Consider the following 16,945-nt stretch of genomic DNA (forward strand, 5'->3'; position numbering starts at 1 on the left):
GCCTGCATTGAAACAACAGACATAGCAAAATACCACCCAACCCGACTTTTTCCGTGTGTGGGATTATTAAAATTATGTGAGGCACTACCAAAGGTGAGGATTTGTTTGAGTTTCTTTCTCAAAAACCAGCTGTGGGCCTCATCAACAACTCCTGACATCAGACACCTCGACAAAGTGAAGCAGTTCAATTAAATTAGAGAGGTTATTGTGTTATATCTGTTCAATACAGGGGAGGATCCATGGATGGGGCCAGGGGGGGCCAAGCTGAAATCGAATTGATTAATCTAATAACTCACTTAGTAACAATTCTTACAACATCAGTAATAAATACGTACATTAAAAAAAATTTAAAGCTTTTTTGAAGAATACAATGTGCTTGAATAAGGAACAAATTTCAAAAATATATTCAATGATGAGTGACTATAACTCAAAGCTATAGAGCTAACAGTAAACAGGGAATAAGTCTGTGCTGCTTACTGAATCAGGAACTGTGCAAGGATGTTGGACATATGATTGTCTGTTTAAATTGTGGCCCTTTTATGGCCCCTGCCACTGGTTCAATGATTGAATGATTGAATGATGAAACGATGTTCTAAAAAATGAAATGCCCTTGATAAGGTGTTTACTCAGGATGGTTCTGTGGATGGAAACACCTCGTTGACGATAGATGTCAGAGGACAGTGGCCAGTCTGGTTGACGCGTGGTAGAAAGGTTAGTGTTACTCAGATAACCCCTCTTTACAACTGTGCTGAGCAGGAAAGCCTCTCACAATGAACAAGTCAAACCTCGAGGAGGAGGATTCTACAACAGCAGAAGACAACGTCCTGTTTCCTTCCTGTCAGCCATGAACAGACTCACAGGAACTGGACAGTTAAAGAGTGGAGATATGCAGCATGGCCTGATGAGTCTTGATTCCTGCTGAGGCTGCAGATGGTTGGGTCAGAATCTGCTGTCCAAACCATCAATCACAGGGAAATAACTACCCAGTATGAGGATGGTGTTCCTAATGAAGGGCTCAGTGAGTGTACATTTAGGCAGCAATACTAATAATTCAAGTATATAATAAATAATATTGACAGTAGTCATTCGCAGATTTTTTCCTACTTTACTCAAGTTTTTTGATGCAGAATATTTACGAGCAATATAATTAATCAAGTAAAGCGTCTGAACAATTGTTTCCCAAATGGAGCTGCTTGATACAACAAGGATCTGTACAATGCTTTGAGCAACTTGTTTTACATTTGTGGTGGTGCAGTGGTTCACACTGTCTGCCCTTGGTTTCAAATCCCAGTTCAGCCAGGGTCTTTCTGTGTAGAGTTTGCATGTTACCCCCCATGTCTGAGTGGGATCGCTCCAGCGACTCCAGCTTCCTCCTACAGTTCAAAGACACGCAGATTGGAGTTAGGTTGATCAGACATTGAATGAAAAAGTCCAGTCAATTCCTTTGTCAAGCATTTTTAAAAGCAAGGCATTGTAAATGTAAATGGGAGGATAAATAAAAAGATAAAAACAAACAACCAAGACACCGACAATAAGACATTGAATAAATAAAGAACAACAGAGTCAAATAAAAGGCACAAATAGAAGTCTCAATGTGATTTAAAATCCAGAGAATACAAGTAGGGTAACAGGAAAGTTTTGAATCAAATTGTAACTTGACTGTTCCACAGTTTAGCAAACTACAGCAAAGGCCTGGTCTCCTTTATGCTTCAATCTGGACCTCTGGACCTCTGTGGGAGGAAGGATCAGAGAGCGTTGTTTGTCTCTGTATGTGATACTCTGACGACCTGTGTAGGGTGAACTCTGCCTTTCACCTCATGTCAGGCTGGGCTCCCGCGACCCTCAAAGGATAAGTATGGATAACGGATGGATCAATGGCCTGATGGGACCAATGGAGCAACAAAGAGGATCCAAAGTGGAGGAGTTGATTTTTATGACAATTATTTTAGTCCTATTTATATGAACTTTCTCCAATAAATCAGGTACCTTTGATTTTTATTGACTTTATTGATGTAGCACCATCATGCTGCCACTAGAGTGTGATCACACTACATTCCAGAGCTGCAGGCAGGAGTGAGCGCACACACACACACACACACACACACACACACCATTCACTTTGTGCAGCATGCAACTATTCTACATGCTATTCAATAGGGGAGGATTGGAGTGAATCTCTGGACAAGCTGTATCTAGAGGTCTTGCCTGCCTCATCAGAAACACACCTGCCCCGACTGCCAGGGGAAATGTTTCCTAAAAAACAATAAAGCTTTGCAATAAATGAGAACTGACAAGAGGATGTTACCTCCACTTCTGTCTCCATGGAAACTTGCCTCGCTGGTCATTCTGTGGATATGGATGATATAGACCGGGGGACACACAGCCCGGTGTGCATCAATCCACTTAGCACCTTGGTGTGGCTCCTTTACACTGGAATGTCACAACCATTGATTTCAATACATTTATTCGACTGAGGTGAAGTTAATGGCCTGCACCTGAGACTGAAGGGAATGTGCTTTTGTTTTTTCCTCTTAATCGATATGTGTGAAAAAGTGAAGAAGATGATTGTGTCTGTCAAACCATGAGATGTGAGGAAACGTGCAGCAGTGTTATCCCCGGCATGTTGCCTTTTACCTTTGAGTCTGTCTCTGTGTTACTGAGTAGTGTGATGCCCTCTAAAGATCTAGAGAAGGCACACTTTTTTCTCACCCCCCTTCTTTCTTTGCTGTAGTTGCATAGCAACAGAGGAGCTGCCACGGCTCCAGTTGTGTTGGTGGTGGGAGCGCGCTGCACAGGGAGGCACTGGCTCGAGATTAAGCCTGTCTCAGCTTCAATTATGAATGGGCTTCCACTGCCACACGGCTCCAAAATGGCACAGCTCGGATTGATAAGACATTGAGGAACTCTTTGGTGCACTTAACTCTTTTACCACTTCCCCTGAAGGGGGAGGGGTGTAGAGTTTGACTTTAATCAGAAGTATTGAACTTAAATGATTAGAGGAAGTAAATGAATAATTAACTGGCGGAAGAGGCATGGGTATGATAAGACCCATGTTGATGGGAATGTGTGAGGTTAATTATTGGGGTCAGTCTCGAGAGCAAATCACAGTCTCCAGTCTCACAACGCTGGCAGTTAGTGTGTTAGTGCTGCATGTTGAAGTGCTGAAAGGCAGAGGGGGCTTCGCTGTATTTAATGTATAATACAATAATATATTAAATACATACCACTAATCCTAATTTCAATTTTTTTCCTCTGATCTTTCTTTGATCTTCAGAACAGAACAGCCAAACTAATCTTCTGCAACTTGTATTTTTTTATTATTGCAACCAACTGGAAGACAATACATCACATAAACATCATTGTAGTTTTTCAGAAAATGGAAAACAAAATAAAACAACATTTATATATTTTTTGCCACGGTATTGGACAACGTTGATATTTACATGTAGTGATGAAATAGGTCTTGAAATCATTCTTTGGCAATATGATTGCACAATAAGGAGAGAATTGAACATTTACTGAAAAAATAAAATAAAACAAAATAAAAAATAATAAAAACAACACCTGGGCGTACTCCGCATCACATCTCACAGATCAATAACGGTTTTGCATTTTGACATCCCTAACCTATGGCTTTCCAATATTCAGCTCAGACAGTCACAGAAAATAATGGCAGTATTGTAGATCATTTTGTCGGAGAGGAAACTAAACAGAACATGAGAATGTGCATAAAACATTAACAAATAATAAATGGCAGCTCCGTGTTTGAGGGTGTCTCACTATAGGTTTGGCAGGTTTGAAAGAAACACTTATTTTCTGGGCTTTCCAGGCAGTGAAGTATATTTCCTTTTGCTTTAAAATGTTTCAGGTTTATTTTATGCCGTGTTTTTCCCGGGACGCGCAGGTCAGGGGTTCATCTTTCCCGCATGTCACCGAGTGAGTCAGAGGGACAAAAAAATGTTGTTGCTAAAGCAACACATTCTCCCCCCGACATGCCTCTTGCCAACTGAACACGTTATTAGTCACCACAACAGTGGATTGTTACTGCAAATACAGCAGAGTGCTTGACCTGGGCCGCGGGAGCACTCAGACAGATATGAGACGAGAGACGGATGGCACACAACAAGAACATTGACAGTGTCTCCTTTTAGCCTATTTTTTTATACGCCGGCATGGACACCATACAAAATACAAAGCCAGTGATGCATGCTACAGGTGGCGGAGGATTGTACCAGTGGATGGGACATGCATTTCTTTGCCTGCTCGGCTCGCTGACGATCTCTCTCAGCGTCTGTTCAGCTTAAACAAAACCTTGTGTGACTCTGCTGCTACACTCCAAACTCAGACAAAGCTGCAGTTTTTATATGCATCTCTGCAAGTGAGGGAAGATTAATACTTTAATGCATTGCAGATTTAGGGAGAGAGCGTCCCACAATGGCAGCAACACATCCCCTTCTGATGCAACAGATGTCAAAGCTCACTACTGCTCCTGCAAATTTCACGCGAGTCAGTATCAATGTTAGGTGAGATTCACACACAGGTTGTAGAGTGGCAAAATGTTCAAAACAAAAACTCAAATCTCCAGACTGGGCTCTGGAGGTAAATATGTGATGGACTGTTTGTGAGCTTCACGTCCACAAGTAATACCTTAATCAAAGGGTAAAAAATACTGTAGGTAAATTATAAAACAACCTTAACTGTGTCTGCCTTCTCCTACATTCCTCTTCCTTCTCTACTCTACTCTCAGGTGGCCTTTATGGAGACATGGTTCTTTCTGAAAACATACAAAGTTTCCTTTGCCCGTCTGATCCAAACATTTACACTGAACAAAGCTGATGGGAAATAAGAACACGTGAACATTTACACACAGGAGAAAAAAACCCAACAATAATGTTATAAATAAAGACAAGTAACGTTCTGTCAAAACATGTCAGAGATATGACAACAGCGGTACTGAGGGCAGGCAGGCAGGCAGGCACAATGTTAAAGGGTGTGTGTTCCTGGGCACACAAACTCACACACTCTACAGACGTGTTCTGAAATAACACTGGGGTTAACAATGAACACCTACAACAAACAAAAAAAAGTCACTGTACAGGCAGAAGAAGACGGAAGCCCACCCATGGGAGGTGATACAGCTGGCCTACAGAGCCTGAACCCAAGGCCCAGAGGTGGCACCCATGGGCCTCTAATTGCAGAGTGATCTCCCACATCCCTCCCTGAAGACGTGTCTTTGAAAGCCCGCTCAGAAAAACAAAAAAGAACCCAAACGATTAAAAAGAAAAAAACAACAAAACAAAACAAAAAACAAAAAACAACAAACAAAAAAACTCCAATATAACCACGGGTATAAGAATTGGCGGCAAAACTTTTTTTCTTTCCTCTAGGATCAAGGTTTATATGAAAATAAGTCATGCTTCATGCTAAATACATCGTTTATCTTACATGTTCTTTGAATAAAAAAGATTTGCTTTTTATCTTATTTACAAGCACCCATGCAATATAACTGAGAAAGTCCTGCAGGTCAAATTGCTTCAATTAAGAAAGGAAAAAAATAAAATATTTTCTAACCTTTTTACAGAGTTGCCCGCGCGGGACAAATTGCTTATATCTTTATGAGGGTAGAGTGAGGGTAAACAGACACAAACAGAAATCTATAACCCACAGTTCATGTATATAGTTCTTTGACATTGTCAAATGAAGAGGAAGGTGTGGCAGCTACTGGTAGCTATGATATCTATACCAGGTGTCTACGTCTATGGACAGAAGTACTGGGGAGGTTTCAGGGACGTTTACATTATGCAACAACAACAACAAAATGAAGGAGATATTGCCTCAGACCCGGCACACTATCCATCTCTATGGTGATAAACATGACCTTTTTTTTTTATTTTAATATATCTATTCTTAAATACTATGAGTGCTCTTGAAATAAACCATGTCTTAACCCATGATGCTTTTATTATAAGTGGCGTAAAATAATCTTAAGTGCATGAATATATATCACATTGGGTTTTACAATTATTTTGACACTTAAGGTCATTCTCTTTAGCTCTTCTTTACTACTATGCCTTCTTCTTCTTCTTCTTCTTCTTTTTTTTTTGTCAGCTGTCGTAGCGGCTACATGAAGCAACCTGGTCGCTTATCTTTGGCACAGTCTCACATTTGTGCTCTTGGATGTAGGAGAGTGATGCCGGCGGGCGGCCCAGAGAGAGCGAGGGCTCGGCGTCTCCTTAAACAGGCTCCTCTCGTAGGCCCTGCCGTCTTCGCCGGCATCACTGCAAGATTGCTACAGATTCACATAGAAACAAACAGGTAAGACAAACAGCCATCTTCCGCTCGCGTGCTGTACGCTCCCTCAATGTGATTCAGTCGAGTCGGGTTCGACTTTTCCAAATTAGTGACAAAACATGCTTTTTTTTTATGGCTTTCATCCCCTTTTTAAACAACAAAACAACAAAGACACATGAGAAATACCCATCGATGTTAGTGTTGCTGAACATGTAGGAAAACATAGATTTTTGATATTGCCACAAATAAGTAGGATTCACCTAATGCCCTGCAGATAGATAGAGGGAGATGAGAAGTGTCCGTTGAGACTAATGCTGTAGTAACTTTACCTGTTGACCTATTGTTGTATATGTGTGTGTGTGTGTTAATGTCTGTGTGCGTGCTTTGAGCTGTATAGCGTCTGTGTGTTTGCATGACTATGTATTTGTTCTATGTGTGTGTCTTAGTTTCTCAGGGCCTCTTTCTGCTCCTTCTGGCCCTTAGCGGTGCGGTTTGTGATGTTGTTGAGGCAGGCTCTGACCCCCGCCAGGTGAAGCAGCGACCCTGCCGCCTCCTTCATCTCCTCGTCGTCGCTCTCCGGCGGCTTCTCCACCGCCGCCGCGCGCCTTTTTTTCAGCGGCAGTGTGTCGCTAATGCCCCTTGCTCGGTTTTTGGTCCAGGGCAAACTGCTCCCTGCCAGAGTCCCAGCTCCCGACCCCGAGCTACGTCTCTGTCCGCGTAGGGGCTGCTGGGAAATGTAGGCAGCGGCGGCAGTGGTGACGTGAGAATCCAATGGGATCTCCCGGGGTTCGGTTTTGACGTCCGATTGGATCTCCACGGCAATGATGTCGTCGTCGTCCAGAGGGCAGCAAGGGTCCCCGACCTGGGAGGAGCAGAGCCTGCTGGGGGATTTTGCGGTGCTGTAAGTGTGGTCATCCTGGAGGTCCTCGCTGCAGGGCGGAGGAGAGTAGCAGGATGGGCTGTCCTGTCCTCGGCTTAGATAATCTCCAAGGGATGATCTGTATGAAGCAGGGAGACAGAGCGGGAGAGAATATTGTTACTCCTGCTGTCACACTGTAGGCAGGTGGCCGGCCTGCCTGCATACTCCTCACTCCAATGACGCTGCCCCACTTTGCTCTGCAAAGCAAGAAAAAAAATCTGCTGATAATCCATCACCCTCAAATAGCACCCTTGGGCCTAATGTGCTGTGCATATTTCTCAGGTCAGATAAAAAACTTGTATCTCCACAAAGAGTCAGCCTTCCCTTTAGAAACGAGCAGACTCATTTTCAGGTTGCCACCCATGCATTTTTCAAACCATACTGAGCATTTTGAACAGCTCTCATGCTCCCTGAGGTTGTGGAATTTGCTCAGCAAATAAAGGACCTTGCAAGCTCTAAAGTCAGATCACCGCAGAGTGACGATCCTGCAGCAAAGCCATTGGACCACTGTCCACCTCATACATAATGTTGCAACACATATTTTGCTCTTTGATTCAGGAGACACCCTCTCTGTACGACATTAAAGGACAGGGGTGTATTCAGACAACCAATAAATCAAAAGCAGCTTCAGCAGCGTGCCCTGTCCCCTGGACATTTTCTCCCTTCAGAATGAGAGGGTTAGCATATTAATATCTTATAAGAAAAACATGCACCCCTTACAGTGATCAAATATTCACTGCATACCTTTAGTGAGCCTTTGGGTATGTTTAATTCATTAATTCTGTGGTGCAGACCATCATACTCTTATGCTCCTATGATGGATGTGCATGTCCATGCATGTTCCGAATGTCTTTGAATAACAAGGCCTCTCCCACTGATAAACCTACGTGTGTGTGTGTGTGAGACCGTTATATAAACACACCTGGATGAAATGTTCTGCCCAGCGGGGAGTGTGTGAACGTCTCTGACTTTTGAGCACAATAAAGTTGTAATTATGTGGAAAATTTCAGCGCAAGGTCTGGTTCTTGTAGGTGTGGTGGTGTTGTTTTTGTTTGGAGGCTACTGTATGTGTGCATGTGTGTGAGGGCGTGTCTGTGTGTGTCTGCGAGGGAATGTGTTTGAGCAGGGAAAGACCTGACTGACATTAATTACATGGTTGAAGGTAACAGCAGCAACGTTTACCCACCTTATGGCCGAGGTTCTGCTCCCCACAGGGCTTAAAGGTAGGGGTCTGATCACAGGGAAGAGGGCCTGGCTCCTGACGCGGGCGCCATTTTGGATCACACCACGAGGAACTAAAAGTGGGAGCAGAAGATAGAGTTACTTATAAGAAATATTTAAACAGATTGATCCAAAGTAAATCCTGAGGATTGAGGGAAAAGTACAGAGGGCGCTTCCCCTAAATCTTTTTGGACCTGAATGGGACTTGGGAGCAGCTCGGTGAGCATTCGCTGACTGTCTGAGGAGGCCAACAGGGCAATATTGATGAGCAAGGCAAGGTTAAATTGAGCAACAAAGCGTCATAAATGAGTTAAGGCCGCTGCGAGTCATTCAATTACCAACGACCGCTGGGCTCGGCTAAATCCAACGTCTCTGATGCTGTGGGCTGAGCAGCAGGCAGCTGGAGCTCAGAGGTGGACACCACAGAGACTATTAGATTCAACAGCAGTGACACGTTTGCCGTGTTTGAAACTTAGTTAAATACAAATTAAAGGTAGTTTTAAGGCAATCCAGATACATTAATTTAAATTCACGGAGCAAACGAGGCTTTGGAAAGGTTTTTGTGTTCATTAAACTTAAAGGCAGTGCAGTGCTCTTATAAATTAGTCGTCTTGTTTTAGAGTCAAAGTATGTAGTTTAATAGAGAACTAAGGAAACTTTAATATTCACATCATAGGAATAGAAATATTTACATCGCTGGAACTGTAGAGCTTTTGTGCAACGATTTAATCAATTATGAAAAAAGCTTTTGACTATTCATTTTATTTTTCCAAATCTGCCTAGATGCATCATTTCCTTTTACCTCCACTAGTGCCCCTTTGAGTTCAAGGTGAACTAAAGATTGTTTAAAAATTCACACATCTGCCTTCATCCCAAGTTTGGTAGTTTCATAGGTCTGTGCTGAGATGTAGATGCCAGGACAAGAGTTTGGGAAAACTAAAAGATTCAATGTTTCCAAGAGCACAGCGAGTCAATCATTCAGTGGAAGAAGTTTTTGGAAGAATCCGAGGTTTTGGTCAACAGAAACCAGACAAGAAAGACTTAGTTCAGGGAGCAGGACATGGCCGATTAACAAAAAAAAAAAGCTGCCAGAAGGACAGCCGTCTCTACAGCACTCCATCTAAGTGCCATTTTACTCCTCTGAATAAGCAAGCATATGGCCAGCCCACCTGGAGTTTACCAAATAGTGCTTTCTCCGACCTAACGAGACAAAAATTGAATTCGCAGGCCTGAAAGCCATGCGGGCGAATCGACTGGCAAACACCAGGTGCTGCTTATTACCCAGCTATCACCTGGAGTCATCGTACTGCAGCACAACGTCTGCACCGTCATACAAACAGAGCCAAATACAGGCAAGTCCTCGAAGAAAACACTACAGAATGAAGGCAAAGATCTACCTCCTGACAACACAACAGCCTATACCACACTTCCAGGATAACAGACCGGCTTTGCAACAAATCCTTGAACGTCCTCGAGTGGCCCACCCAAAGCCGGCACTTGAGGCCATTTCAGATTCTGCGGGGCGAGCCAAAGATCACAGGTTACAAACGCCCCTGATCCCTGCTGGACGCTAGGCTTCAAGCTGCTGTCACTGTCAGTGCAGGTTCTATATACTGTACTGATATTCAGGTTTTGATTATTAATACATTTGCAATACATCTTGAGAAATACACTAATGATAAGACATGTATACTAAATTTGCTTCAGGTTGCATCCACATAAATACAATTCCATTTGAAAACGCATCAACTCTGCTACAGATACACCTGGCGTCCACAATATCTGGGAGTTTTAGAGACCCTGCAACAGAGAAGTTTGGAAACGCTGCTGATCTAATTGTTTCCCCCGCTTCCAGCATCAACCTCCAGGGCTAAGAGATGGAGCCGACACAAAAAGTGCCTACAACTGCAGTTCGCTGAATGGCCACTTGAAGCTGACTCCAAATCCCTAACCCCAAATCAGGTCAATCCCCATAGGCGCATATGTTAAAATGTCCAACTTTACAGCAGAATCAAACTTTTACAGCACGGTCCTAAAAACAGGTCTCAGTGACTAACTTCCCACTTCATACAGCACTCTTTCTATCAGGCATCATTCACACACTAGGTGGTAATTTGGGGTTTAGTATCTTGCCCAAGGACACTTCAGATTGCAGGCTGGAGGTGTTACGGTTTTAACCACTGACCTTCAGGTCTGTTGACGACCCTCTCAAACTCCTGAGCCACAGCCACCCAGACTTTTACAGTACAGATGTCTACTTCTCAACAAGAAAGGGGACAAGCACATTTCCAGAAACAATCTTTTTCTGAATAGGTTTAATTTGATATGTCAGCAGATTAACAGAAAAGAAGAGCTAAACTTGTAATACTATCAAGATGTAACTACTTGAAAGAGAAATGATTTAAAAAGCTTTAGTTTCTGATGTGTTTAGAGAGAATGAAGTTGGAACTTTTCCCAATTCTGAACCAACACAATAAAAGGGGAAAAAACACTTTTACTTTTAAAATACTAAAAACAAACATTCAGAATCTACAAGAAATCTTTCTTATGCAGCTTCAGACTCAGCAAGGTCAAACTCCTGCCTCTGGTTCCCTACTTGTGAAAAGACATGGTCTATATTTTTATTATGTGTGTGATGGAAGAGAGCGAGAAAGAGGAGAGAAGAGGAGAGAAGAGAAGAGAAGAGAAGAGAAGAGAAGAGAAGAGAAGAGAAGAGAAGAGAAGAGAAGAAGAGTGTGTGTGTACATGTCAGCCTACACAGCTCTCATTACTCAGGGCTGGCTGCTCACCACAGCCATCCCAGTTCACTAAAACAGCTGTCATTTCCATCTCCAGGGTCAGTTTGCATTTCACAAATGATGACCTGCTGTTTGCTTTGTCTGCTGCAGGAGCGTTTGTTAGTTAAGGTGCAAACGCTAAAAAACCTTTGCCGCAGCATCAATACAATGTAGACCAAGCTTCCCCCCCCCTCATAGCCAATACAGTAAATCTATGACTGATGCTTTGAGGAGAAATTCAATTGTCCCCAGGAACCATAGGCTCATTAAAACATACATGTTGTCATGACGAGGCTCTCCAGAAAACAATCCCACATGTATGTATGGTTCTCGCAGTAACACACAAAAATGAATTATGATAGGTCGTGTTTGTCGTTCGTCATTGTTGGTGTGTTTCTCTTTTTTTCCCGCGGCTAGCAGTGTAATCTTATTGACTCCAGTTAGTGTGGCTCTGCCCCTGATATCTCCAGCTCTGCTCTCCATAACCTTATAAGTAAGTCGCCGCACAGACTCTCTTTTGTAATCTTGATCACTCGTTGCGTGGTTCTGTGCGCGTGTCTGTGTGTGTGTGTGTGTGTGTGTGTGTGTGTGTGTGTGTGTGTGTGTGTGTGTGTGTGTGTGTGTGTGTGTGTGTGTGTGTGTCTGTGTGGGCAGTGCATTAGGTCTCCCCGGGTTGACACGCACCCACCCCTCCTTCCCCACCTCTCGCTCCAGTCAGGCTTCGGGTTGCCATAGCAACGGCTCCCCTTCCACATGCCACAGAGTGGTAGATCATGCATCAGCAGAGAAAGTGATAGAGAGAAGGAGAGAGAGAAAGAAGGGGGGAAAGGAAATACCAAGCTCTGTTTGACATGGCCTCTCATAGCTCAACCACACACTCCTGACCACCAGTGTTTACCCTAGATACACACACACACACACACACACCTCCCAAGCACGAGCGCAGACGACTCTCCTCTCACGCGTGTGTGTGTTCTGTATCTTCACCTCCTCGCTCTGCCGTTTGAAATCCTCAGCAAACGCCTCTCTTTGTCTTTCTAATTCCGTCCCCTCCTGTTGATTTCTTTCCCTCTCTATCAATCTCGCTGTCATTCTATGTATAGTGGTGACTCATATCTCCAGCTGAGCGTGCACGCTGTCTCTGCAGGTAAAAAGCAGGCGACATATGCTGGGGAGACGAAGTAAGCTGGGAAAGAGCAGGCAGCGCTCCCAGAGCCTGTCCTGACGAAACTGTGATACGGATTGAGACAAACATTTTACAAGCTCAAAGCTAAATGTATAAAAACACACACTTGGCTTGGTAGAAGAAAGAAGGTTGTGCTGAGGAAGAAAAATGTAAGAACAAAAAAGAAGTGTCTTTCTGCATCTCTGCCTTTTTTCCTGGAGAGAAAATATCCTCTAGTTTGTCTTTTTTCCTACGTCTGGTCAGCTGGTCCTTTTCTGTCTGCTTCCTACGTCTTCGCCTGCCTGCCCGTTTTCCATGGCGAGCGCAGCCCTCAGCCTCCCTCCCTTCTCCCGCTCTTGTTGCACCGTAGACGCACTCAGCCTCCTCTGTCTCATCCCGTTAAATGAGTTCCACATGGCCCCTGCAGGCTGCGCACTCCGCAGCAGAGCAGACAAACACTGAGTGCACACAAAGACGCACATGCTCGCTGAACTCGCACGAGGAGGCCGAGGGTTCAAAGGTCACTTCCAGAAAACCTTGAGAATGCAACCGTTTGAAAATGGCCTCTCGCTCAGTCAAAACACCCCCCCCCCCTCTCCTCCGTCCTCCTCCTCCTGTCTGTCCGGCTGCTCGTGCTGCCGTGTTTCAAAGTGAGCACAGAGTCTGAGGGCAGGACGCATGCTAATGTTGTCTGACTGGCTGACTGACTGGATTGCTGGTGGGCTGAAGTTTCTGGCAGTTGAACTGGACGTCTAACTGGCTTGTCGATCTCACACTCCAGCCTGAGTGTTTAAGTGGTTGGCTGGCTGACATGTGCTATGACTTCCAGGAGGGAGGACACAAAATAAAAGCAACACTGAATGACTGTAACAAAATAACACTTTTAAACATTGCTATATGGATCCCATCAGACTGAATGCTCATCAGCAGCTATAGAGCTCAACAGCGTCGTTTCTGGCAGTAAAAATCCTATTTCATTTTCTGAATAGAGATTTTGATTATCAGCCAAAATGCTGTAACCGATGTATTTCCGGAACAAGACTTGTTCTTAAAGTGGGTGGTCGCTGTTATGCTCTATTCTCCTTGCTGGTTGGATATAAGTTATATCTTAAAATTGCTGTTCTGTTATGGAGTTTGCATGAATTTTGCGACATTTTCTATGACTTTACTGAACCATAGTAAACACTTAGATTTATTATGGCTGAGAGACCGGAAACCATCCATTATTTTAGTGACAGCACCAAGAGGGGCAGATATTAAGATCTCTGTCTTTTTCAGCATTAACTAAAAGAAATTAGCTCCCATTCAGTCTTTTATAGCATTAAAGCAGTTAATTAAAACTGACAATTTGGCTGTGTTTTGAGGTTTGAATGAGACATATAATTGAATATCATCCACGGAACAGTGATAGCAGATACCTTTAAAGTGCCCTATTGAATGTGCACACAAGCATGTACAAGGCCAACAGAATAGGGCCAAGGACTGAACCTCGAGGCGTCACAATACAGCATTTAGATGAGGAAACTGCCAACAGAAACAACGAGGCTCCTATCAGAGAGGGTTTTCCTAAATGTCTAGTTACAAAGGGTAGCTCGGAGATTGGCCGGTAATTTTTGGAGTAGAGCTGGACCAAGGTTGAACTTTTTGAGAAGTGGTTTTAAAGAAGCTTGCTTTATTTGAGCGGTGACACAATCATAACAGAGAGTTGTTGATTAAGGAGAGCAGTACAATAATGATTTAAAAAAATGAATTAAACTTTCTCTGCTGTTGACAGGTTAATAAAGCTGTACAATTGGCTCTAAATTAATCCAACTAAAATTAGGTTTATCTTTATATGATGGCAGGTAACCTAAGAACTTAAATAAAACACGAACACTTTGGCTGAAGAGATCCTCCATAATTTAGAGCCGCTGAATGATGAACTTTGGAGGTGGTGCGGTGATGGGTTGGGATGAGGACATGGCTAACAGCCATTGTCCTTGCGTTCATCCTGAGCTGGTGCCGGGCCACAGGGAGAGGCAGATTTCAGCCCACATCAACTCAGAGCGCGGCAGCTCTGAAAGCTCAGGGAATGGGAGATGGAAGTAATAACAGAGGGCACCAACAGCCCCAAACTCACTCACTCTGGAGTCTCCCCCTCACCCTTCTATGTCTTCTCTTTGCCTCCGGCTGTCTGTCACAACTTTCTTTCTCCCCACTGCCGACGAATATCGCACACGGCCCTTCTCTCCCTTCTTAAACACATTACACATTTAAAAAGTTCCACTTTTCCCATCTCGGCCTGTCACATGTGCACTCCAAGCTGGCCTTCCCGCCTGTCTCCCTCTCTGTCCATCTATCTGTCCAGCCTCTCAGACACATCACTTTCAGACTGTGTGCGTCTACAGGGAGACCAGGTTTTCAGACACTCTCTCCAACCTCGGCTCCTTGACCATTACTACTCCATTATCAGTGGCAATGGAGGGCGCGCCGCAGACGCCTAATGTATCCATTTCCCCCTCCATTTAGGACTCGGCAGCCCAGCGAGCTCCTGGAGTGCTCCCTGATTGGGATTGAATGTCCATTTAAACTGCCGTCCAGCCACCAGGGAGGAGGTCGGGGGGGAAAAGAAGAGGAGGACGGGAGGAGAGGAACAATGGGAAATACAGGGAGAAGGTGTATAAGAGTAAAAGAGAGAAACTGTATGTTGTGTAATGAGGATCGAGGCAGGGGGATTGCTCCTCAAGAGTCTGACTTGAAGCTGGGATTTTTCTCCCCCTCTTTATTCCTCTCTCACTTGCTGTGTCTCCATCTCTCCCTTTTTTTTTTCTTTAAACTTCCAAATACGCCTCCATAGAAAAAGCATCCCTCCTCTGGCACCGAGCCAAGTGTCAGAACTCAGCGCTTGGTATTCTTAAGGTGCGCTTCTAAAAAGAGGGATTTGGAATTGAGATGATTGGAGTTGGCACATCCATAGAGGGAGGGAGGAGGTGGCGGGATGGGGGGACAGTGAGCAAGGGGGTGAGAGACAGAGAGAAAACAGGTGGGAGATCACACACACTCACACACACACACACGCACGCACCCACAGTTAAAGATGTTCAGAGGTGAGACTGTACCTTGTAGGAGAACTCCTCCGTTCTTTCTGAAGAGGGGACTCCCCGACCACAATGGAGGACTAGAAGGTGGAAGAAGGGATGGAGGAGAGGGGGGTGGGGGGGTGAGAAAGAGAGAGAGAAAACTGGTCAATCATTTGATCATGTTGCAGCAGCCGTCCGGCCCAGCGGGCTTCATCACGAGGCCGATAGCAAAGGCAGGAATTTGAGCCCATAAGCCAGTGCTTCTGATTATAGTGATTAGATTCCCGGGTGTCCCACTGTTGCCATTATTCCCTGTGATTACCTCAGAGAATTACAGCCTCGCCGCTGTAGTCCATGGGGGTAATTTCTCATGACAACCTCCCACCGTCCGCCACTGTTCCATTCATACACATTCAACAAAAAATAAAATCATCAGCGCTCGTACATTTAACACACGCTCATGTCAGCCGGGCAGGTTTAAGACAGACGTGCACACTCACACTCATGCTGCACACACACGCATGCACGCGCCCAAAGCCAGGGACTCAGTTTACGCGATCATTGCACCACTAATGAGGGAGGTAATGACGGCATTTCTCACATAGACAGAGACACTTTCACTCACACATACACACACACACATACACACAAAGGAAGACAAGAGATGCACTTTTGCTGGTGGAGCCATAATTTTTAAGACAAAGGAATGGAGAAGGATGGAGGGATGAGGATGGGGATGGAGAGAGAGAGAGATAGAGAGAGAGAGAGAGAGAGAGAGAGAGAGAGAGAGAGAGAGAGGATGTAAAGAGCTTTCCCAGGTTGAGTGGTCTTTAGCTCCCCATTAGACATCACGTCTGACTGCTCCTTTCTTTTTCTCTCCGTGTTTAGACAGGCTGTTCTCAAACACAGGGCGCGTGTTAGAGGACAACGTGCATCTTGGTCATATGTAAAAACCTTATATACAGTCTATGGTAAAAACACACAAACACACACACAGGAGAGAAAACACCTGGCGACGCTGTGTGAACTCTAAAAGAGCGACCCATTCGTTTCCAGCGGTCTCCACTCATCAGGAGAGTTTCCTTTGTAATGTGAGTCGTGTTTTATGTTCTGCTAATCTGCTGAATGCGAGGATTTGGACGTGTGCACTTGTGATGTGAGGCTCTCACCTCACCAGATGCAGAAGGAAGATGGACACACACACACACACACACACACACATGCGCGCGCACACACACACACGCACACACACACACACACACACACACACACACACACACACACACACACACACACACACACACACACACACACACACACACACACACACACACACACACACACACACACACACACACACACACACACACACACAGCTGCAGCACGAAAAAGCAAAACACAAATTTCAGCCCTGAGCCACCTGCTGTTGCCATGGAGAGTTGCCACATTACGTTGCCACGGCGATAACATATTTTTCCTGCGCTAACAGCCTGTCTGTTTTCCCTACCACCCC

General features: G+C 44.5%; 1 protein-coding gene across 1 annotated transcript in view; it reads right to left on the minus strand.

The window, feature by feature from the left end:
• Nucleotides 1-3,298: 3,298 nt before the first annotated feature.
• ches1 (checkpoint suppressor 1) overlaps nt 3,299-16,945 on the minus strand; it is a 58,493-nt gene continuing 44,846 nt past the window's right edge. The window contains exons 4-6 of the mRNA XM_034579721.1: nt 15,472-15,530; nt 8,397-8,505; nt 3,299-7,289 (exon numbers count right to left, since the gene is read on the minus strand). Coding sequence (XP_034435612.1) covers nt 6,734-7,289; nt 8,397-8,505; nt 15,472-15,530 — 724 coding nt within the window. The 3' untranslated portion in view covers nt 3,299-6,733. The remainder of the gene's footprint in view (nt 7,290-8,396; nt 8,506-15,471; nt 15,531-16,945) is intronic.

This window comes from Hippoglossus hippoglossus, chromosome 24, assembly GCF_009819705.1.
Source record: "Hippoglossus hippoglossus isolate fHipHip1 chromosome 24, fHipHip1.pri, whole genome shotgun sequence".
NCBI lineage: Eukaryota > Metazoa > Chordata > Actinopteri > Pleuronectiformes > Pleuronectidae > Hippoglossus > Hippoglossus hippoglossus.